General features: G+C 52.3%; 1 protein-coding gene across 3 annotated transcripts in view; it reads right to left on the bottom strand.

Moving 5' to 3' along the window:
- LRRK1 (leucine rich repeat kinase 1) overlaps positions 1-22315 on the bottom strand; it is a 134275-nt gene that overhangs the window by 15143 nt on the left and 96817 nt on the right. For all 3 annotated transcript variants that reach the window (XM_058736776.1, XM_058736774.1, XM_058736775.1), the window contains 12 exons: positions 21923-22095; positions 20762-20882; positions 20032-20191; positions 19368-19644; positions 15920-16091; positions 13001-13164; positions 11879-12018; positions 9837-10086; positions 6643-6809; positions 4138-4335; positions 2012-2289; positions 174-368 (listed from right to left, as the gene is read on the bottom strand). In XM_058736776.1, coding sequence (XP_058592759.1) covers positions 174-368; positions 2012-2289; positions 4138-4335; positions 6643-6809; positions 9837-10086; positions 11879-12018; positions 13001-13164; positions 15920-16091; positions 19368-19644; positions 20032-20191; positions 20762-20882; positions 21923-22095 — 2295 coding nt within the window. The remainder of the gene's footprint in view (positions 1-173; positions 369-2011; positions 2290-4137; positions 4336-6642; positions 6810-9836; positions 10087-11878; positions 12019-13000; positions 13165-15919; positions 16092-19367; positions 19645-20031; positions 20192-20761; positions 20883-21922; positions 22096-22315) is intronic.

Raw genomic sequence — 22315 nt, 5'->3', positions numbered from 1 at the left:
TAGGACAGTAAACATCTCTTTCTAGAAGGGATGAGCAGAGGAGGGTTGCCTCATTTGTTCTAGACCTTTAGTGAAGGATGGGCAGTTAGCTGTACACGTGCATTCTGGAGACGCAGACCCTCCACCACTGTGGCAGGAGGTGTCTGGTCCCCCAGGCCCTGGGCCCCCGGTACCTTCTCGGGCTTTGTGTCCCAGCACTCCATCATGAGTGCCTGCAGGCGATGGAACTGCACCTCCTCGGGCTGCCCCAGAACAGGACGGACGCCCTTGGACAGCTTCTTGGCGATCTGAAGCTGGTGGTGGCCCAGCGCTGGCCGCTGCCCCGACAGCAACTCGTAGAGCACCATTCCATAGGAGAACATGTCTACCTGGGCAAAGAGGCAAGCCAAGTCAGGTCCCCTGCCTGAGCCCAGCACCTTTCAGAAGCTGGCCCTGAGATGGAGGGAGCAGGAGGACACAATTAGACAAGGGATCCTGTCCAGGGATATAATCATCAATCAACCACCAATGAATGTATCCATCACTTCCTACCTGTCGAAACATCTGGCCAACCATCTGACCATGCATCATTCTGTCCCTTTCGCCACCCATCTTTCAATCCTTCCTTCCTTCCTTCCTTCCTTCCTTCCTTCCTTCCTTCCTTCCTTCCTTCCTTCCTTCTTTCCATCTATCCATCATCCATCCATCCATCCATTCCCCCACCCACCCACCCATCCATCCAATAAACACACACTGAGAACTTGCTAACTGCCAGCCACTGGTTAAGGGCTGCAAGGATGTCATGTTCTTTTATGTTTGAGAATCAAGACAAGGCAGGAGAACACGGACCCTCAGCTTAATGTGTTAGGCACTAGAAGAGCAGTGTCTGCAAATCATAAAAGGGGGGATGTCTCCTAAATCATAACATGTTGACTCCTCTAATTTTAATGTTATCAAAAGGCCCAGTAAGGAGAAGTTAGTATAGGCCTCCATGAGGGCCAAGAAATAACATTTTAGCAGGAGATTGGCTGAAATAGACCTGAGAATTTTCAACGTGAAGGTCCCTGTTATAATCTTAGTTTCAAGGTGCCTTGCCTGTGTCACCTGCTACTTAAGAAGCTCTTATTTTTATCACACTGATTTGCCTTTTCTATTTCGGTTAATAATCACAGGCGATGAGTTAACCTACACATGCTAAGGTCATTCTTCTTCCTGTTTTATTTGAAGGTGGTACAAACTTCCAGTTATAAGATAACATGGGAATGTAATGTCCAGCATTGCCATTTAGGCTGTTCCTGAAGCAATTAGCCAATGACTCATCTGTAAATCACCAAATAATGAAAAATTATAGACCAGGGGAGTTTCAGTGCTGGGCGATTAGTGAAGCAGGGATGGCACCAGCTGTAACATGGTTTTTAGTTGCCTGTGTGCCTGCATCTATTTCAGGGAAGAAGGCAAACATTTAGCCATCATGTTGGCAGAGGCAGGCCAGGCAGCTGCTCGGGAGTCCAGTCCTGTCTTGCTAGAATTCACTCTCTTCTGGCTTTGGAGGATGCTGTCTTGGCCATCTCTGCCATTCAGTTCGGACAATGCTTTGTGGACAGCACCTATGGGCCGGGAGCCTTTGCCATCCTTACTCTGTCTGCCCCTCATGAGTCCCCATGAGGCTGGTCCACTGTCTCCAGTTTACCCATCTAAATGGCAGAGTTGGGACCCAAATCCAGACCCATTTCTGTCTTGGGCTCACTGTCCACTGTGTACCACCTTCATTATGTCTCTGAATCAAGGTTAGAGAATTCAGAGGCTATAGCACCATTCCTGAAGCTAAGGAGAGGTCAACTTTGACATTGCTAGGTGGACACAGGCCCCTGTGCATTTCTGGCTCAAGCCATACCCTCCTGGTTGAGCACAGGAAAGGGACAGACGTGTGCCTGGGGAAACACAGAGCTCAGAGGCTGCAGGTTCCTGGCTTCACCAGGGCCTGGGCTTGGCTGTGGGGCTGGGCTGGGTAGCAGTGGGCCAGGGTGGGTACCTTCTCATCATATACAATGCGAGGACGGATCTCTGGGGCCTGGTAGCCGGGCGTGCCCTCCACGCCGAGGGCACCCTCATGAAATGACTGCCGTGAGATCCCGTAGTCCGACAGCTTGATATTGATGTGGTCCTTGACGTCCAGAGACCAGACCAGAATGTTGTCTGACTTCAGGTCACAGAAGATGATGTTTTTCTTGTGCAGGTAGGCCAGGCCAGAGGCAATCTGGTAGGCTATTTTTTGGGTGAGCATGTGTCCCAGGGGCATAAAGGAAGAATCTTTGCAAAGAAAAAAAAAAAAGCAAACCATCATTACAACTGTCTTTTCTAACCTTTTCTCTTCCCAGATACTTTATATTCTACAGATACTTCTCATCATTATCCATGCTGGATATAGGAGGAGACAGAGAATGACTTTCTGAAGTGCAATAGTATTTAGAATAGACATTGCTTGATTCCCAGTATCTCATGCCTGGAATTGTTGGTGTTTTTACTAAAACAGCAAGGATTCAAAATTCCTAGAGTTCACTGTAGGCCAAGTTTACTATATTGTCAAGAGGTGGGTTGCAGGAGTAAGAGCTTCATTTTAAAAAAGCTCTCAGGGCACCTGGAACTGATCTTGCAGTTCGTGAGTTCAAGCCCTGCATTGGGGCTCTGTGCTGAGCGCTCAGAGCCTAGAGCCTGCTTCAGATTCTGTCTCCCTCTCTCTCTGCTCCTCCCCTGCTCGTGCTCTGTCTCTCTCTCAAAAATAAATAAACATTAAAAAATAAAAGTAAAAAAGCTCTCGGGGCACCTGGGTGGCTCAGCTGGTTAGAGTCTGACTTCAGCTTAGGAGATGATCTCATAGTTCGTGAGTTTGAGCCCCACATCGGGCTCGCTGCTGTCAGCACAGAGCCCACTATGGATCCTCTGTCTCCCTCTCTCTGCCCCTCCCCCACTTGTGCTCTCTCAAAAATAAACATTATGGGGCGCCTGGGTGGCTCAGTCTGTTAAGCATCCGGTTTTGGCTCAGGTCATGATCTCATAGTTCGTGAGTTCTAGCCCTGCGTCCGGCTCTGTGCTGACATCTCAGAGCCTGGAGCTTGCTTCAGATTCTGTGTCTCCTCCTCTCTGCCCCTCCCCTGCTCATGCTCTTTCTCTATCTCTCAAGAATAATAAATAAACTTAAAAAAAAAATTAAAAAAAAATTAGAAAATAAATAAAATAATTTAAAAAGTTCTCTTCCATCGAGGGAGAAACGATTTGAGTTTAATTGCATTTCTTCTTCCTGAATCGAGAGACAACTACCTCTCTCCTTCTGTCAGCTCTTTGGAATTTAGTTACCAATTCATTTCCCAAGGAAAATTATTTTAAGATTTCCTTAAAAACTTGGGGTGCCTGGGTGGCTGAGTCGGTTGAGCATCCGACTTTGGCTCAGGTCATGATCTCGCGGTTTCTGAGTTTGAGCCCCGCGTTGGGCTCTGTGCTGATAGCTCAGAGCCTGGAGCCTGTTTCAGATTCTGTGTCCCCCTCTCTCTCCGTCCCACCCCTGCTTGTGCTCTGTTTCTCTCTGTCTTTCAAAAATGAATAAACATTAAAAAATTAAAAAAAAAAAACAACAAAAAAAAAACCTAAGATAAACCTCACCCCAGGGTCTCAGGGTTTTAATGATGATGGACACGTGGCTGGTGGGCTTCTGGGGGCCAGGCTGCAGCCTGGGCCCTCCCTGGCCCGCCTCACTTGAGGCCCTCAACTGCCCCCTCAGTGGGGCTATTATTATCCCCCTTTTATAGGCCAGCAAACTAAGCACTAATTCACTGGATTATGGCTGAGAACCAGGTCTGGGAACGTGCATGGTTGCATCTGACTCCAAACCCTAAGCTTCTCTAGCCTTGCCAACAGCACCATACAGGGCGTAGACCTGGGGAAGGGTAGGTATTTGCCTGAGGGGAGTTGGCCACGTGAGCCGTGGGGCAGGCGTGCTCTGCCCCAGGCAGCCAGGCCCAGCAGGAGGAGGGGACCTCCAGGGTACAGCTTCCCTGGGGCCTGTGCTGCCCAGCAAGGGCTCTCTGGTCCCTGAGGGGCTATATCTGGCCAGGCGGGGCCCCAGGCAATCCCTCTCCGGACTGTTCTGGGTGTGGCTAGTACCTCTGGCATTCTCTGACAGCACGGTGTTGAGGCTACCCAGTGGGGCGAGCTCCAGGGCGAAGCAGAGCGGGTGGATGCTGATGCCGATGAGGGACACAATGCAGGGGTGCTGCAGGGCGTGTAGCATGCTGGCCTCTTGCCGGAACTCCGAGAAGTTCTTCATGGCGTCCGTGGCCCGCAGGTGCCTCAGCATGGTGTCTGCGGGAGAGGGCACAGCCATCAGCGCAGCCCAGGGGGTGAGGGACACACAGCACCTGCTGCCTTGCTGGGAGCCCCTCTAGGGCCACTCGGGGTGGGGGGCCATCCACACTCAGAGCTGCCTCATGGGGACTCGAGAGGCTGGAGGGCAAGATATATACTCTAAGGCACTTAACACATCAGGGATTGCAACACTGTCACCCAGAATTTGGCCCCACACGCTGGCATTCCTGAGGCATTCCACGCTGGTATCAAACTTCTCCTCCTCAGGTGCTAAACCCGGCCCAACAAAGTGGGCAGTTCCTGCCCCCTCGATGGAGAACCACGCACGTCCCTGCTCTTGTCACACAGGTGCCACTCTCGTAGCCCTCGCCACACCCACTGCTGGCTACTTGAGGGTCATAGCTGTGGCTTATTCCAGTTCTGCATCCCTGAGTGCCACCCAGAGCCTGGTTCGACCAGCATGACCAGAATGGGGCTGAGCACTGGGTCATCACTGCTCACCTGGCTCCCTGCCAGCAGCCAGGACAGCCAAGGGCAGAAAGAACCAGCACTCTCTCCTCAGTCAGAGAGAAAACTGGGGCTGTCACAGGCCTAGTGACACGTCATCTCAGGCCAGAGGAGCAAAGTCTGTGGGCAGTGGTGGGCGATTGCCAGTCTGCGCTGTAACCGGTCTAACCCGTGGCTGCTAAAGTCCCCCCTGCGCCCCCACCCGCTGAGGGGTCCCTCCCATCAAGTGGAGGGTCAGGGTGCTGCCCACTGGTCTGTGGCTGGCTCTGAGGTCATCGAACAGGGTCCACCAGGTCTTTCTTGTCCTCTTGTATCCCTCTCTGTTCCTCCCCTACGTTCAGAATTGAAAATCAGGGATGTTTGGATATGGAGGTTTAAACAGCATGAAAAAACCCTTGGCAGTTAAAATGCATCAGTTGTGTCAGATTTGTGTGCAGGCTGGCCAAATTTATTTTTCAAGCACAAAGGTTCTGTTTTTTACATGAGGTCTTTAACCCATTAGGAATTTATTTTTGACTACGGTGTGAAGTCTGACCCAAGTCTCTGCCTCAGTTAGGGAACTGTCAGCCTTTCCCCTCTGACTCACGATGTGACCTCTGCTAAGCGCCAGCTTCTCACGCACACGCAAGGCTGTGTCTGCTCCCTTGGCGGGCCTGGCGGAGCCCTGGAGAACACTGCCTTCGTGTCTGTAGGGTTCTAAGTCATGACATCTGCTGGGCAGGCCGCTTTCCTTTGTCTCCTACTGTAGGATTGTCTCAGCTGTCAGCTGTCCTTGGGATTTTGTCATTTCATACGCATATTTCAGAATCAGTGAGATTCCCCCCCCAGCCCACACATGCGCGTGCACACACACACACGCACACACACGCACACACCCCTTGCTAGGATTTAAATGGGAACTAAATTGAATGGTATATACTAATTATCTCTCAATACTTTGTGGTTTCATCGCTGCCACGGGGACATTTTCTAGCAATGGGTCATTGCCATGTGTGGGAACGCTGCTGAATTCTGAGGTTGAGCTCACGTCTGGCAACTTTGTGGAACTCTTCCTGGCTCTCATTTCTGCCAGTGGATTTGCTTAGATTTTCTGTGCAGGAAGTCATTCTCTTCCCATAGCAACAACTTGTCTCTTCCTTTCTGATCTGATTGTTCTAGGATTCTGCTTTTTCTACCAAGAGTGTAAATTACCTTAGTGGTCATAAAGATGAATGTGCTAAGCCAGGGGCAGTGAAAATGTGAAACTCAGCTGGCTGGAAGCGAGGCGGCTGCCCAGTACCCGCGCTGGCTGTGTGTTAAGAGGTGATGGGTTGCTCTAGGTAGAGAGCATCTCTGAGCTGATGTGCCAAGGCAAGACCCTATCCCCTCCTTCGTGTGGGTGGGGTAGAAGCCACCCCATGCTGGCTGCCCCATCCATTCAGCCAGAGTATCACTTCTCTTCCTTAAGCGCAGATGGCTGAGAGGGGCCCTGCAAGGTAAGGGGTCCACCTGAGGTCTAAGTGTGTGCCCACCATATGCCAGGCCTGTGCTGGCCGTGGAGCAAGCAGATGGAAATTTTAAGGATGGCCCAGGCTCTTGGGGGCTTGCATCTAGACAAGGAAGCAATCTTCCAAAACAACTTCCGGGCCTTGCTCAGCCTGACCTTTCAGCCTGTCCCACATCCTGCCAGGAATAAAGCAGGTTGGCCACCCAGGGGCCTCCGTTGGCCTCACTGACCCTCCTCCCTAAGGTGGCAGGGAGTTTGGACCATGGGAGCACATGTCTGAAAAGAAAGGACATAGGGCCCTCCCTGTTCACCTGCTGGGGCGTTGGCAAAGTTCTTGAATTTCTTGATCTGGAATCGCTTCACTGCCACGGGCTGGCCTTGGTACCGGGCCCGGTAGATGATGGTGCCGCTCCCACCTTGACCCAGGACACTGCTCTCATCCTCGCTGTGCTCCAACTTGCTGTTCTCCAGGAAGAGCCTGCCGGCAACACAGCATGTGGGGCAGATCAGACCTCCCTAACCGTTCCCTTACCCACCCCTCCAGAGGGTCCCACTGGGGTTGGGGGGGAGGTCCCAGGATGGGTGGGTGTGAGGACACCCATGGTCATCTCTTCCTACTGCAGGGAGTCATGGTTCAAAGCCGCCGGTGGGGTCAGACAGATCTGGGATAAACCTTGGCCGTGGGCAGGTCATACAGCCTCCACAAACCTTTTCTGTAAAGTGGGCTCATAATAGAAACTGCCTCCTGTGTGTGGATGGTGGCTGGCACTGGGGGACACCTTGGAAAGTGGCCTACATAGAAAAATAATTCTTCTGGATGTTTTCCTCCAAAAGGTTCTGTGTTTTGAGAACTGGTATCCATCAAACTGCATTTATCTAGTGCTAGGTTAGTTGTTTCCCTATTTCTTTTTATCAAGCAATTGAGACAGGGGCGGTGGGGGGGGGAGAGAGAGAGAGAGAGAATTCCAAGCAGGCTTTGCGCTGTCAGTGCAGAGCCCGACACGGGGCTTGAACTCATGAACTGTGAGATCATGACTGAAATCAAGTCAGATGCTCAATGGACTGAGCCACCCAGATGCCCCAGGCAGCCACAGAGGGCTTCTCACTGTCATGAGCAGTGTCTGCACAATGGATGACTAGGATTTCACCCAAGGGCAGGCAGTTTAGACCTCACTGGTCTGTGTGTTCTAATCCGGGTAAAGGGAAGATTTCTGTGGGGCTTTGGAAAGACTGCACGTCATTCCTGGAAGGGAGGGAGATGGAGAGGGGTGATGGGAGGCAGGGAAGGAGGGGGAGATGCCTTCCCATTTCAGGGCCTCCCCCTGCTCTGCTGAGGTCTGTCTGGGTTCCTGGTCAGCTGCCTATGCCAGGTGCACCCACTGAAGCCCTTCTGGCCCCACAGGCCAACCCTGCCAGGCTGTTGTTTCCCACGCCTTCCAGGAACAGATTCTGCAGCTGCTCAGACTTTGCACGGCTCAACCGCACGCACTGCACTCCAGGAGGGTGCAGCCGCACCCACGGTGGACCTCAGTGGTGCAGCGGAAGACGAGCTGGGCTGCTCTCCAAGTTCCCACCCCAAAACCACCTGCTTGGGCAGCGTGGGCACATGGGAGCCTCCCAGGATGGGCATGAGAAGCAGCAGGACCATCGGGGATCCCTCAGGGCATCCGGTTAGGACTCCTGTGAACTCGGGGCCACAGGATGGGGCTCCCTGGATGCCACGTAGTCACTCTCCCAACCCCCACCTGCCCAAACTCGCAGCATGGGGAGTGCGATGCTTCAGGGCTGCAGTTGGGGCCACTGCCCAAGTTTCCAGAGAGCCTCTGCCAGGTTGGGAATCCTGTTCACATTGTTGGGCTTTTCAAGTCCCAGCCAAGTACCGTCATTTAAGAACCACGCCATAGCTTGTAATTAGATCCACACCAATGGGGACATCCAAACTGGCTTTCCAGATTTCATACAGTAGATGCCACAGCCTGGATGCAGTTGGGGCATAAAACCTGACAAGGTTCAGCAAATACATGAAAATCCTAACATTTGGAGCTGCCTAACTGGGCACCCCTCCCCCCCCCCCCCCCCAAGAAATCTGATTCACACATATACAAAACTTTGCATGTGGTCTCTGAGAAGTGATAACTCTCACATTAGAATTCTAGGAATAAAGGGCTCATTTGGCAGAAGAATAGCATTTTATTGTTCTTTCTACCAGTGAGGTAACTGGGGATATTGAAAAGGGCTGTGGGGAGGGGGACATCAACCAATGCAGGAAGCAATTTCTTAATCTGATAGACTCATCCAGAAGCAGGCTTTGGAACCCCAATTCTGCAGTATCTCCGAATGCTCTGTGTCTATTCTTTGGGAGAGAGGGCAATCTGGAAAAATGAAAATAACCCCATAAAGTTTACTTTTCTTTAAAGAAGCCAGATCTAGCAATCCTTTGAATAAGATAACAATAGGACTACATAACTCCAAAATAGTTGGTAATGGCCAATGTCAAACTGTCTCCAGGGAGACGAAGTCATACCTTTTGGTTTCCATGACTACAGAAGATTCCTTCTTTTACCAAGCACTTGGATTTTGTGACTGTTTCCTGTTGGATGGGACCTCAAAACATTCTCTATTTCTCTAGCATTCTTTGCCCAGCCATTATCTTGGGTTATAGAATAGACTCAACTTTAAAAACAGATTTAGAGGGGCCGCCTGGGTAGCTCAGTCAGTTAAGTGTCTGACTTCACCTCGGTCATGATCTCACGGTTTGTGTGTTCAAGCCCCGCATTGGGCTCTGTGCTGACAGTGTGGAGTCTGCTTGGGATTCTCTCTCTCTCCCTCTCTCTCTGCTCTTCCCCGACTTGTGCTCTCTTCCCAAAATAAATAAATAAACTTAAAAAAAAAAAAAAGAACAGATTGGGGCACCTAGGTGGCTCAAACACTGGCCTAGGTCATGATCTCACTGTTCCTGAGTTTGAGCCCCACATTGGGCTCTGTGATGACAGCTCAGAACCTGGAGCCTGCTTCCGATTCTCTGTGTCTCCCTCTCTCTCTGCCCCTCCCCCACTTGTGCTCTGTCTCTCAAAAATAGATAAACATTAAAAAAAATTAACAACAAAAAAAGGAGAACAGATTCAGGGATCCAAATGCTCTCGTTTGCCAGGAAAGGCAAATGCGGCTGTAGGTCTGGAGCGCCCCCTTCCTGAACACCGCCAAGGAGAATTTGCCTCCCATTCCTTGAGCCGGCAGGAAAAGGAGGAATCAGGGGGAATAGCAAACTTAGTGCAAAGGAGCTCAGGCGATGTGATGGAAACACAGTGTGGGGACCCAGAATGGTGTGTCCCTCCAGGTGATCGGCTCAGCTGAGCCTGTTGTGGCCTCAAAAATGGCAAGCTGACAGCCTGGTTCCCTTTGGGCAGCCTAGGACAGGGACGTAAAGGTCACAGGAGATTGTGTGGGCATGGCTAGGGCAGCCCCAAGGTGGGGGCCAGCCATGCAGTGTGGTGCTGTGGCCTACCTGGCCGGGAAGTCAGTCATGAACAGCTCAGGAACCAGCTCCTGGAGAGGCACGGGAAGGTCAGGGTGTCTGGGGCAGGAGATGAAGTCCTGCTCAATGGCTGTCAGCACACAGTCTTCCATGTCGAAGTACTGTACGCCCTCTGATTTCTCACTCGGGTCGGTGTGCTGGGCCCAGGAGGTCTCGCAGACTGGGCAGGGGACGTACTGCTCCATGAGTGGGGTCCCGTCGCTTTCTGTGGCTGTCAGGGCTAAATGGGGACAGAGAAGGACACAGTTCACATGAAGGTGGCTGCAGGTAGCACCCTGCAACTTTGGGCTGGGTGGGCTTTTCACGGGAGGGGGTCTGTGTGCCCCTGCCTGGACCCCAGGGAGTGGCTGAACCATGACCTGGGTTCTTTTTTGGACAGCGAGATTCTTCACCAGGAAAGACGCGCATAGGGAAAGGTCAGGGATGCACTGGACAGACAGTGGGTGGTCTAGACCCTGAGCCGGCTGGCTGAGGCAGGGCTGAGAGGTTGGGGATCCCTCCTGCACAGCCGGGCCCTGACAGGATGCTGCGGGCTGGGTCGGAGCTATGTCACGCTCCAACAACCGAACCACAACCAATAAGGAGCCGTTCTTAAAATTAGAAACATAAGGCTTGCAATTACTCCGATCCTTCCTAGAAGAGCAATGCAGGGGGGAGAAATGAGTACAAATTAAAATAGAACCTAGTCATTTTACCTGCGTTCCCCTGGGCAGGAGACACACAGCTTTGCTGCCCGCCTCTGAAAGGAGGTGCAAAGAAACAGGCTCCATGGCCCCCCTGTAGAGGAACCCTCAGGGTGAGCTGATGGCCTGTCTTGTGCAGGGTAGGAGGGGGACTCTTAGAAGCTTCTGGGCACATTTGCTATCTGCAGCCCTGTGTATAATATATTCTGCTAGCTGGCGGGTGGTGCTCTCTCCTGGGCAGCCCTGTCTCAGGTGCTCGGCCCAGCCCCTCCTGTCTCAGGTGATTATCTAATGCACCCCCTGCCCCGCCCCCCTCACATCTGCAGAAGCACCTGCTGTAGGGCTCTCTGGTTGGTGGGGAGTCATAAAAGCCCAGGGAGGCTCCCTTGGATGGCCAAGCACACCCAAACTGCCTTCTCTTAGGCTCCTTTCTAAGATTTTTGCCTTGTAGGTCAGCTTTTCCATCAACCCTGGAAGGATCCCAGGCCCAGGTGTCCAAAGCATACATCCTGCCGTGTCCTCCGATGACCCCCTGCCCGGGGATGCAGGGATGGCTTCAAGTGAGAAGCCAGCTTGGGGAGGTTAGAAGGCTGGCCAAGCAGGTCTTGGTGTCCAAACCCAGCACTGCCCTCTCAGCTGCCAGCCTTCAGGGGTTGAGGGCTCATGGGGAAGAGGCTGCCTGCTTGGCCCCAGACAGCCTCCTCTCTGCAGGACACCTTGCGGGTTTGTCTCCACTCTGGTAGCAAAACAAACAGAGGGCCTCAAAAGCTTCACTTCAAAAAGTGTTTTCTTTGGGTGGATTGTCAATGGAGAAACTGATCAAAGGGCCATGTGGGTGGTTGATCACCTCTGGGATTTGAGGATGGGGGCAGGCAGGAAAGAAAAATGGGGGTCCTTGACAGGTGTGGCTCCCCACCTTGCCTCCCCACCCCTGTGTAAGGGTTAAATCTGCATCCATGCGGTGCCCCCAGATTTCAGCACTAGCCTCACTGTGCAGAAAAGACCCACGTGAAGTTCACACGCAACGTCTTCCTGGACCATGCGTGGTACCCAGGGTAGTCTTCCTTCCCACACACTGTGGGAAGCCAGGGGGCCAAGTTCTGCACACACCCTGTGGGGCCCGGGCCCACGTCTTCCCCATAGCACCCACCCCCATGACACAGCCATACTTCCCTGAGATCAGGATTCTGCCAAAGGGCCATTAGGACCTCTCTGGTTGCCTTGGGCTGAATCCCAGTGAGACTTCTGCTCCCTAAATAATGTGCCCCACCCTGATTCATAAAGAAATATTAACATGAGCAAAGACTTGGTTCCAGAACATTCTCTTACCAGGAAACCACTGATCGATCAAGGAATTGACATGGTCTGTGATAAAAGCCATTGCAGAGAAGTCCCTCACTTCTGACTGGCAAATGATTTTTATTCCTCCACTTTTTTTCTTTTTCCAGTTCACGTCTGAGGATTCCACACTGCAACCCAGAAAGAGTCCACTGTGATCTGCCCGTGGAGGGCCCTGGGATGATCTCCTTGCCTCCAGGGCAAGACCTAAACCCCAGGGACCCCACCATCCCACCCCAGTACCCTGTGCCCAGGCAGGACTGTCAAGGGGACCCCTTCGTGTGCCTGACCCTGCCTTGTGCCCCCACGACTTCCCAATGCCGTGAGGTGGATGTAATGAGGCCTTGGCAGTAGGGGATGCTCAGGCTAGAATCAGATCTCCAGGTGTGGCCTTGGGGAAGGTTCTCACCTTCTCTGAACCACAAGATTCTCATCTGCCAGGTGGCAGCTGTGAGCTTTAAGTGGGAACATCTACATGAAAACCCTAGGCAAAGAGAGGGGCTCAAGTCAGGCCCTCAAAAGAAGATACATTACTCTTCTCTTCTCATGCAACTGAAGAATATTTTGAAAAACTCATTGTAAATATGAAATAATTGTGTGTGTTTATTAAAACTGATTAAAAGTCATTTATTAAACCTCTTGAGTTGACTTTATGTCTTTCTGTCTCTCAAAAAGGTAGACAGGAAAAGGGAGCTAAATGAGGTAACTCGTTATGTTGCACATAGGATCCGGGCTGGGGAACCAGCGGGGTCACCCGGGCCATTGTCACTTAGGACAAGGGGATAGGGCTAGATGGTTGCAAGGCTCTTGCAGGTGTCACCTAAGTGACTACGGGGGTGGGGGGTGCTGGAGCTCAGTGCCCGCCCACTTCCCTCAAGTCCTGGGCTGTGGTCACCATACCCTCTCTCACAGGGAGAGGAAGGAGGTGAGGAGACAGGGAGCCTCTGGATATTTTCAGGGGAGAGTCTCGTATTTCTAGCAAACTGCCATGATGAGCTGCTCTTGGGAACAGAACTCTGGACACCAGTGGACAATCTCCCAGAAGAGGCTGCCACGGGGCTATTTCCACGGCACCACGTTGACCCAGTCACGTGGGTTCTCAAGTATTCCTACCTGAGGTAGCCCCCATCAAAAGTGACCAGGAGCCCTTCCTGCCAATAGATGGTCTGATTTCTTTTCACTCTGAACGTACTGCAGCGATTTCTCTGGTTTCCCGTAAAACTATAAATGGTGACTTTCCTGTGTCTGCTTTTAGTATTCTTCTTGTTTTCAAAAAGCTGAAAGACAGAGAAAAGATGCTGCTTAAGTATTCCGGCCTCCTCACTGGCCCTGAACAGAGCTCTGGAGAGACCGGTGTGGCCCCATCGTGATAAATGACCCCCGTCTTTCCCACCCCCTCCTCCTGCACCACGCATCCTGCTGCCAAATTAAACACTGCATTATCTGAACGGGTCTCCAGGATACTCTAGGAGCACATTTTCCCCAAAGGATTGATAATAATAGGCTTCTTCTGTTTAAATCTTTTCCCTCCCTGACTTTACGAGCAACAATTTATGTTAGAAAATGTAGAAAATACAGACAAATGTGCAAAAGAACACAAAACAACACTATTTTGGTATATTTTGGTGTATATTAATCCAGGATTTTTTTTCTGTTTACATGTATGTTTAGAAAATAGCTGAGGCCATATTTTCTAAATTTGTACTTCTAATTTTCTAAATTTGTATGCTTTTAAAAACCTCACTTTTCCTATGCCATTAATAACTCATATAAAATTCATTTTTCTAAAGCTCAATATTTTACTAAGTGTAGTAACTTCCCAGGGCATCTGGGTGGCTCAGTTGGTTAAGCAGCCAACTCTTGATTTCCACTCAGGTCATAATCTCATGGTTTGTTCGTGAGTTCGAGCTCCAAGTTTGCACTTACCAGCGCAGAGCCTGCTTGGGATTCTCTGTCTCACTCATTCTGTCCCTCCTCTGCTCACACTGTCTCTGCCTCTCTCAAAATAAATAAATAAACTTAAAAAAAGAAAGCCTTATTTAATAATGCAGACTGTGAGCCAGTAGAATGTGAAAAGTCACAAAACTTTCTCTGATTTCCTTAGTTCACAGTGTTAGCAGTGGGATTATTGCATCAGAGGGTTGGAATACTCTTAGCCCTGGATGTGTACTGAGCAATTGCTTTAGAAACGATTAGAACATATACACTCTGACCACAGGGTATGAACCGCGTCATGATTCTGGGGGCTACTATGGCTTTACTCTTTGCTGATTTGAGAGGTGAAAAGTGGCCAGCATTTCATCCTCGCTTGAATTTGTACGCCTTGATTGCTCCTGAGACTGAAATCCCTCTCATCTGAATTTCAATGGGACTTTCCCCCTCATTTTGAGTGAGGGATGCTGCCTGGAAGGGCGCCTGCCCCCCACCCCCAACACTGAGCCCACTTGGGAGCTCAGGCCCCACACGATGACGAGGATGAGGACGCTGTGTTGTGACCTCCCACTTAGAACGTGGCAGGACAATGAGTTCAAAGGGAGGGCAGCGTGACCGAATCGGGACTGTAGATGAGCCAGCTCCTGCACCCGCTCTTCCCACCAGTGCGCCCTCCAGGCCTTGCAAACAAGCGCCCCCCCCCCCAAACTCCCCATAACATGGGCCACAGCAGTTATGATTTTCAGGCTCTTGTATTTATTTTTTAACATTTCAGTAAAATGGGGAGATCAAAGAATATCTTTAATTAGTCAAGGAGTTGCTAATTCTATAAGAGCCTTTTAATTACAATGTGGTAAAAAATAAATCCATTCTGAATTTAATGCCAATTATTCAATAGTCCAAGTTTATGCCGGGGTGCTCATATTGTAGAGTGGGTCAGAATCCCCTGGAAGGCTTGTGAAAAACAGAGTGCTGGCCTCCATCCTGGGGGTTCTGATGTAGTAGGTCCAGGGTGGGCCCAAGAATTTGCATTTCTAACAAGCTCCCAGGTAAGGCTGCCTCTGCTGGTCCAGGAACCCCACTTTGAGAAACACCACTCCATACAAATGCTACTTTCATGTTACTGTTTTGCATGAAATTCACGTTGACGGACAGCCAGGACACCTTTCAACCACCCCAGGTGAACCCACAGAAAGTAACTTCTTGGGTTAGGTCTTTTTTTTCCAGACCAAGTTAAAGCTCTACACTCCTGGTTCTCAAGCTTGACTGGATGATGAAATAACCTGCCAAGCTTTAAAAACTACCAATGCCTGGGTGCTGCCCTGAGAGATTCTAAGTTAAGCCGTCTGGGCTCTGTCCATGTCTGTTAGAAGCTCCCCAGGTTCACGTTGGCTTCTAGCGCACAGCCTGAGTGGGCAAAAACATGGTTCTAAAGCCATGGTTCTCCAAGTGTGGTCCCCAAACCACCCAGTGGCATCACTGGGGACAAGGGTTAGGTATGCAAAATGATGGGTCCCAGTCCATACCCACCTGATCAAAACCTCTGAGGGGGACCAGCCATCTATGTCCTAACAAGCTAGGGGATTTTGTTTTCTTTTTTTGAGAGGGAGAGAGTGAAAGAGTGCATACACATGCTCACACAAGCAGGGGAGGAACAGAGAGAAAGGGGGAGAGAGAATCCCGGGCAGTCTCCAAGCCCATCGTGGAGCTGACATGGGGTCCATGAAATCATGACCTGAGCTGAATTCAAGAGTCAAATGCTTAACCGACTGAGCCACCCAGGTGACCCCTCCAGGGGAATTTTGATATCGATTGATTTACAACCACTGCTCCTAAAATGAGTATTCTGAGCCAGTGAGGTGCTGATTTGGTATTTGCAGAATGGTTCAAATGGGTCTGCCAGCCTACAGAAGAGAAGGCAGCCGTGCCACACTGGCCTCCTGGCCCTAAGTCAGTAGCTTTGCTGCAGGAAAAGGGGTTTTGATCAAGCCCCTCCCATGAAGGGCCATCTCCTTCCCTCGAGGGCTCAGCTACAGCTGCTGCGCATACATTCTCCACCCCCTCCCCCTTACGCCAACCCCATGCAGAAACGGCAGCTACCTGGAGGTCCATCTCCGCCAGGCTGATCAGCATCCGTGCTATAAACCTTTGCCAGAAGCCAACAGGAACGAAGCTCATCTTAAACACTCTCTGAATGGTATTGGCCTTGGGGTGTCGCATGCCGTGAGTGTCCAGGCCGGGTTTGGACGGAAGGAGGTGTGGCAGAAGATAGCTGAAACACAACAAAGGGGACAGGTGAACAGCGTGGCCCGAGCTGGCCGGGGCACTCTGCCCAAGTCCCTCCCCACTGGGGCCTTTGGAATTTTACTTTTATAAAGAGACAGTAGTTTCTGTATTGAGAATAAATGCTCCAAGAGAAAATGAAGATGGGCACAGCAAGCACACGTATCAAGGAAGGTCTCTAAGATGGCGACTAGGATATCCCGAGGGAAGACATGAAAACATCTGTAGTCATAAACCCGTCAGACATAGCAAGTCACGGTTCGCGCTCTGTAAAAGTGGGTTGTGATCGGGGAAATCACTTAAAATGAACTTTGGATGGTGGAGGAAAAACAAATACAGCTGCACGGTTCCAAGGACAATGCAGATATTGGGGTCAGAGTAACATTTTTGGCCTTCGAAGCTATTTATTGTTCTTAGACAGTTGAGACAACACAATCGCCTTCAAAGTCAGGACGAGGGTGTTTTTGCACAGAGGGATGGTTTATGAGAGCACTCTTGCTCATCGTAAAAGTGCTGAGTCACCGAGTCAGTGAGCTGTTCATGACTGTGGTCAGTGGGAAACAGCTGAAGCCTGGGGAGGTCCCACCGAGAGCGTGCCTGAAAACCAGCATGTTCTGTGTGTGTGTGGAGCTGTGGAGGCAGGCACAGGGCAGCCCCTGGGTGTGCCCTTTTCTCAACAAAGGCCTTGCCTTCAGCTCCCCTGATGCTTTTAAAATACATCAGTTTAGGTCCAATAAAATGTCTTTAGAACTTTCTGGAAGAGACCCTCGAAAATACTGTAAAAGAATATTTAATCCCGGCTCTGTGTTTTTGGCATGCAGTGTAACCGTATTGAGATTCCACCTCCCTGACGTGGGACGAGAAAGGACACTTATCCCACAGAGTTGGTGGAGGATGGACAGGGGCTGTGCAGGTGAGGCCCAAAGGGGGCAGGCAATGAAGTGTTAGGTTCTTTTTAGCCACTTCAGATCTTGAGTAAAAGGACCTTCTCAATCACCTTTCCCTCCACCCCCGGCCTTGGCCAGCAGGACACCCTGATTTATTCCTTCATGTTCTGAAAAGTCCTTGTTATCTAGCTGTTCTGTCTCTTCCCCAAGTGGGAGGCCCTTGTCAGTGCCTTGTATGATTTATTCCGCTTCTTCCGCCCACATCACACTCAGCTTGGATCTTACCCTGCCCACATCTTTGTAGGTGTGAGAGTGAGTGCAGAGAGCTTGCTCTGGACGCAGGAGCCCCCGCAGGCAACACGGCACACACAGAGCAGGGGCTCAATATTTCCAAAGGCAGAGATGACTCAGAAGCCAGCATGGTAAACGAAGAGATCCAGACTGGCAACGGAAGCTCTTCTCAAGGTGTGTGGAGCAAGACCACGGACGCCTGCTGACCTACTTGAGAGCAATTACTAGCTGGGAAGCCTGAACCAGGGGATAACCACAGTGTCAGCAAGATGGGGGCTATGTTCATGTGCCTGTTGAACATAAAGCCATGAAACCCTGGGCAGGGCACCGGGTCTGTACCCGGGAGCTGGTTCACTCATGCTACACCACCATGACTGCCTTGGTGGGACAGGAGCTCTCAGAGATGGTCAGTAGCATCACTGACCAGATAAAGGCTTATGTGCAAAGAGATGGAACTCAGCCTAGGGCACAGGGGAACCATCACACCTGTGCTAAAATGGAAAATGCTCGGATATTCGTTACTTTATATGGAACCAGATGCCACTGGCTCTGAGTACTTAACACAAAGGAAGAGTGACAGTAAGTTGTACTGATGTCTTTGGAGCCTTCAAGTGCAAGAGATACCTTGAATACTTTACGTGTATTATCTAATTTTATTATTATTATTATTTAAATGTCTATTTATTTTGAGAGAGAGGGTGAGAGAGAGAAAGTAGGGGAGGGGCCGAGAGAGAAAGGGAGAGAGAGGATCCCAAGCAGGTTCTGTGCTGTCAGCATAGAGCCGAACTCGGGACTTGATCTCATGAACCATGAGATCATGACCGGAGCTGAAATCGAGTCAAACGCTTAACCGAATGAGCCACCCAAGTACCCCAACGTGCATTGTTGTATTTAATCCTCACAACAACTATAATACTCGTTGGTAATCGCATTATTCCCATTTTACAGATGAGGCAAGAAGGGCAGTTGGGGTTCATACTCAGGCATTCTGGCTCTGTGGTCTGACCCGCTGTGCTATAAGCCTCTTTGGACACTTGGCCATGACCTGGCTGATTTTATGGTCCACCCGGACACACATGTGTGGACAACTGCCTTGCCTTTCCTGAGTGCAGGAATTCCCACCTTTCTCTGTCCTGTCGGTAAAATAACCAGAAAATCGTCAGATTTTGGCAATGCTGTCAACTCAGAGGCTGCCTCATGTTGCACGGACCAAAGTCCAGGACACACCCTGGGCCACGGTATGAGGTATCTTGTGGACTCTCAGTTCCTCTCTGGAGTTTCTCTTTTTAGGACTCACTCATGGCCCCCAGGGGGCTGGAGCGACAAGAAGGACTGAGGCCCTCTCCTGTAGTTATAAGGTTGAGTGGAAATCTGAGTCATGCCTCAGGCACAGCGACTGAGGTCTGGCTCCTGAGAGGCCCCAGTCTATGCAGGCAGAGTCTCTGGGCTGGCCACACAGGTCCAGGCCAGCTTCGCGGGAGCTCCAGATGACCTCCAGTGGTCATCTCGAGACCCAGAGCTCTGGGGTCGGGGGTGGGTGGTGACAAGGTCTATAGTAGGTGGATTTGGTCTGTGTGGTCTGGTCTGTGGATCTGGAGTCCTGGCTACTGCCTCCTGGGCGGCACTGGTATTAGACCCAGGAGGAAATTAGGGCCAGGAGGCCCTGAGCACCCAGCTGGGTTAGATGTATCATCACTAGCTCAGACCCATGAGTACCCGGCCCCCAGCCCCTGCCCTCTCTGCCTTTTGAAGCCAGGCTGTGTAATTAGCATGGGCACCCTCGTCACTTAACCCATATGTATTCACCAAATACCCAAGCAGTCAACCCTCTAAAACATGAACTCCCTCCCCCAGCCCCCAGAATATTTTTAATGCCATTCTTGCACGGTTTCCTGCACTTTTTCAATAAATGCATTTTCTTTGAATCCCCTGAAAAGGGAATCCCACGGCACAGGAAGGAGCAGCCAGCCTAGGCAGGCGGGTCCTCACTATGGCCCATCCCTGGACATCTCGTTCCAGCCACCAGTGCCCCCAGTCCCAAATCCTTCCTCCAGGGAGCAGTGCGGGCAGCCCGGCCGAGGGCTCACCTGTCGTTGGCCACTGGCAGGGCGATCTCGAACTTGGCCAGGAACTGGAAGTACTGCTCCTCTGTCTGCTGTGTGAAGCCGGTCCCCACCAGCAGCATCCTGAGGTCCTCGGCCCGGATCACCCCGTTCTTGGCCACTGAGCGGGAGCCCTTGATGTTGAAGATCCTCTGCAGACATTCGGACAGCCAAATGGGGTCGAGGAAGTAGAGGTTCCTCAGGCCGTGGCTGGTGTCCGGGAAGTGCAGCAGGGTGCCGGTCTCTATGAGGAAGCTGATGGCTGCCCAGGGAAGCGGGCGGGAGGAAGCAGCGTCAGACAAGGGGTGAAGGACTCTGGGGTGGCCTCATCCCGAGGGGCCCAGGCCACACGTTCTTCCTAGGAAAGCAACCAAGGCTCCCAAAACGCATGGCCCTTTAGCCAGGTCGGCCGCCCGGTCTCGTAAGTCTTGCCCACGTGCTAATCCGACGCGGCCAGTGGGGGAGCCCCTGGCCGTTGATCTCCACCTCTCATGGGTTCCAGTTTGGCACACTTGCCTGCTCCTGACAATTTTTTTTGTGGCCTCCGAATCACAAACACCTGAAGTGCTTTGCCAGCCATTCGTAGACACGCCTGTGCCGGTGGGAGTCCACCTGGGCTGCTGCGCCCGCCTCCCCACCCCCCACTCACCGGACTGCAGGTCCTCATAGTCTTTGATATCGTTGTCTGGTGTCTGCTCCACCAGCTGCTCCAGCTGCCTGTCCGTCAGGTACTGCACGTCGTCGCTCAGGCTTCGGCGCTGCTGCTCGGCCAGCACTGCCTCCTGGAGGCTCAGGTAGCTCCTGGGGATCTGGGGGGGCGGGGACAGGTGGGTGGCTGGGTCCCCAGGTCCCCAGCCCTGCCTGCCAGCCCCTGAGGCCCAGCAGGTGAACTTCTTCTTCTTTTTTTTAATGTTTATTTATTTGCAAAGAGAGAGAGAGAGAGAGCACAAGCAGGGGAGGGGCAGAGAGAGAGAGAGAGAGAGAGAGAGAGAGAGAGATAGGGAGAGAGAGATAGGGAGAGAGAGAGAGAGAGAGGGAGGGAGGGAGGGAATCCCAAGCAGGCTCCACACTGCCAGCGCAGAGCCCGCCGCGGGGCTTGAACTCACAAACCGTGAGATCACGGCCTGAGCCGACATCAAGAGTCGGACGCTTAACCGACTGAGCCACCCAGGTGTCCCCCGGGTAGGTGAACCTCTCCCCTCACTGCCCCATCCTCTTGCTTCCCTCCCCCCCCGCCTCCCGAAAACGGTTCTTGTGTTGGGACCACCGCGCCTGAGGACCCAGCATACTTGTTTGACAGCAGGGAGGGAGGGAAGTTTGGGTTCCCAACGCAATGGGAGCAGCCCCTCTGGTTCCGGTCAGAAGCGCCGGGTACCCACCAGCCTCCCCGCGAGTCTCTGGCAGCCTATGGTGCTGCCCACATCCTTCATGTTGCACGTGACGTGGAAGATCAGTTGCCGTAGCCCTTCCTGGCCTTCCAGACTCTTGCAGGAGAGCTCGCTGCGAGTTTAACACAGAAGGCGATCACTCATCACGCGTCTTCCCTCTGCCAAGCCCTGTAGTGTCTCTGTTTCCCCAGGTTTTGTCCCTAATGCTGGCAAGTCAAGGGAGCTCGTGAGAGGTGGGCACGGACAAATGTATCCAGGTCTCACTAGGAGCAACGCAGTATGTGTTCTGAGTGCGCCCGTTTTACAGAGGAGGAAGGTGACACCTTGCACACGGGTGCAAGGTGACCTCCAAGCTGGAAAGGAGCAGACTTGGGGTGGACCCAGGTGTCTGGCTCAGAGCCAGTGCTCCTATTGTCACAGGACTCAGGGGTGTTCTCAAGGACACACGAAGAATTCCGGAAATTCTGCGTCAGGATCTGCCAGATCCCGCACTCTGAGCGGGGCAGAAGTGGCCCCAGGCTGTCACCTGCACCCAGGTCCGCGGCACTGCACCCAGAGTGAGGGAAGCTGAGAGCCACCGGCACGGCTGTAGTAACACACACTTGATTCCTCTGAGAGAACGCTTACTTCACTCGCTGGGCTTGTTTTACCATCTGTGAAGTGGGCACAACGGTCCCTGTACCCCACGGGGCTGTCGTGAGTCCAAGCTCAGAAGGTGAGAGAAGTGACAAGCCCAGGGCACCAGTTCCATCGGCACTGGCCCAGACCGCTCAGCCCCAATGCAAGGACCAAGACTGCCTATGGGGTCTGTCCTTGGTCAGGGATCAGCAAATGTGATGCGTGGTGCACGAGCTCAAATCTCCTGGTCCCGTGGGGGCCATGCACACTCAGCACTGGCCCCGGGGAAGGAGGGGACCAGGAAAGAAGCGTGGAGAGGGTGTGCCCAGGCTCTGCCCTGCCACTCCTTTAGCGGCTCCTTGCCCTCCCCAGGGCCGAGTCTGCTCTGGGGGCTGAGCCCGGAAGGGGCCCCCGAGGAGCCCAGCCCCCGGCTCGGGGAGCCCTCGGCAGGCGGATCCCAGTGTCCCCGGGAAAGATGGACACCGGAGGGAGCAGCAGCCTCAGGCACAAGGTAGGAGCAAGCAGGACACTCACTGTAAGTGTTTGAAGGTGATGTCCGGGAAGCCCGTGGCCCTGGACCCGGAGGGCGAACGGCACAACGCCAGCACGTAGGCGCGCAGGGTTGCGATTCTCTCCACTCGGAATTTGGTTTCGATTAAGTCCAGGTGTGTTCCAACCACCAGCACCACAGCGTTGGGGGCCTTGGCCTGCCAGAGAGAACCCCGTGGCTGAGCATCGGGGCACTGGGAAACAGCTCCCAGGTGCCCCGCACTCCTCTCTGCAAAACCTGTTTGGCCCTGAGGGGTTCCATGAGGCACCCCGGAGGGTCTGGATTTCTGATCCCTGCAGCCAGCACGTCAGCTCCCTGGGGCAGTGGCCTGAATCCAGGCTCTCATCACCTCTGCTCATGAGAGGGGAGTTCTGTTT

Source organism: Neofelis nebulosa, chromosome 7 (genome assembly GCF_028018385.1).
Source record: "Neofelis nebulosa isolate mNeoNeb1 chromosome 7, mNeoNeb1.pri, whole genome shotgun sequence".
NCBI classification, from domain to species: Eukaryota; Metazoa; Chordata; class Mammalia; order Carnivora; family Felidae; genus Neofelis; species Neofelis nebulosa.
The sequence above is the reverse complement of the archived record's forward strand: the minus strand, read 5'-3'. Positions and strand labels throughout refer to the sequence as shown.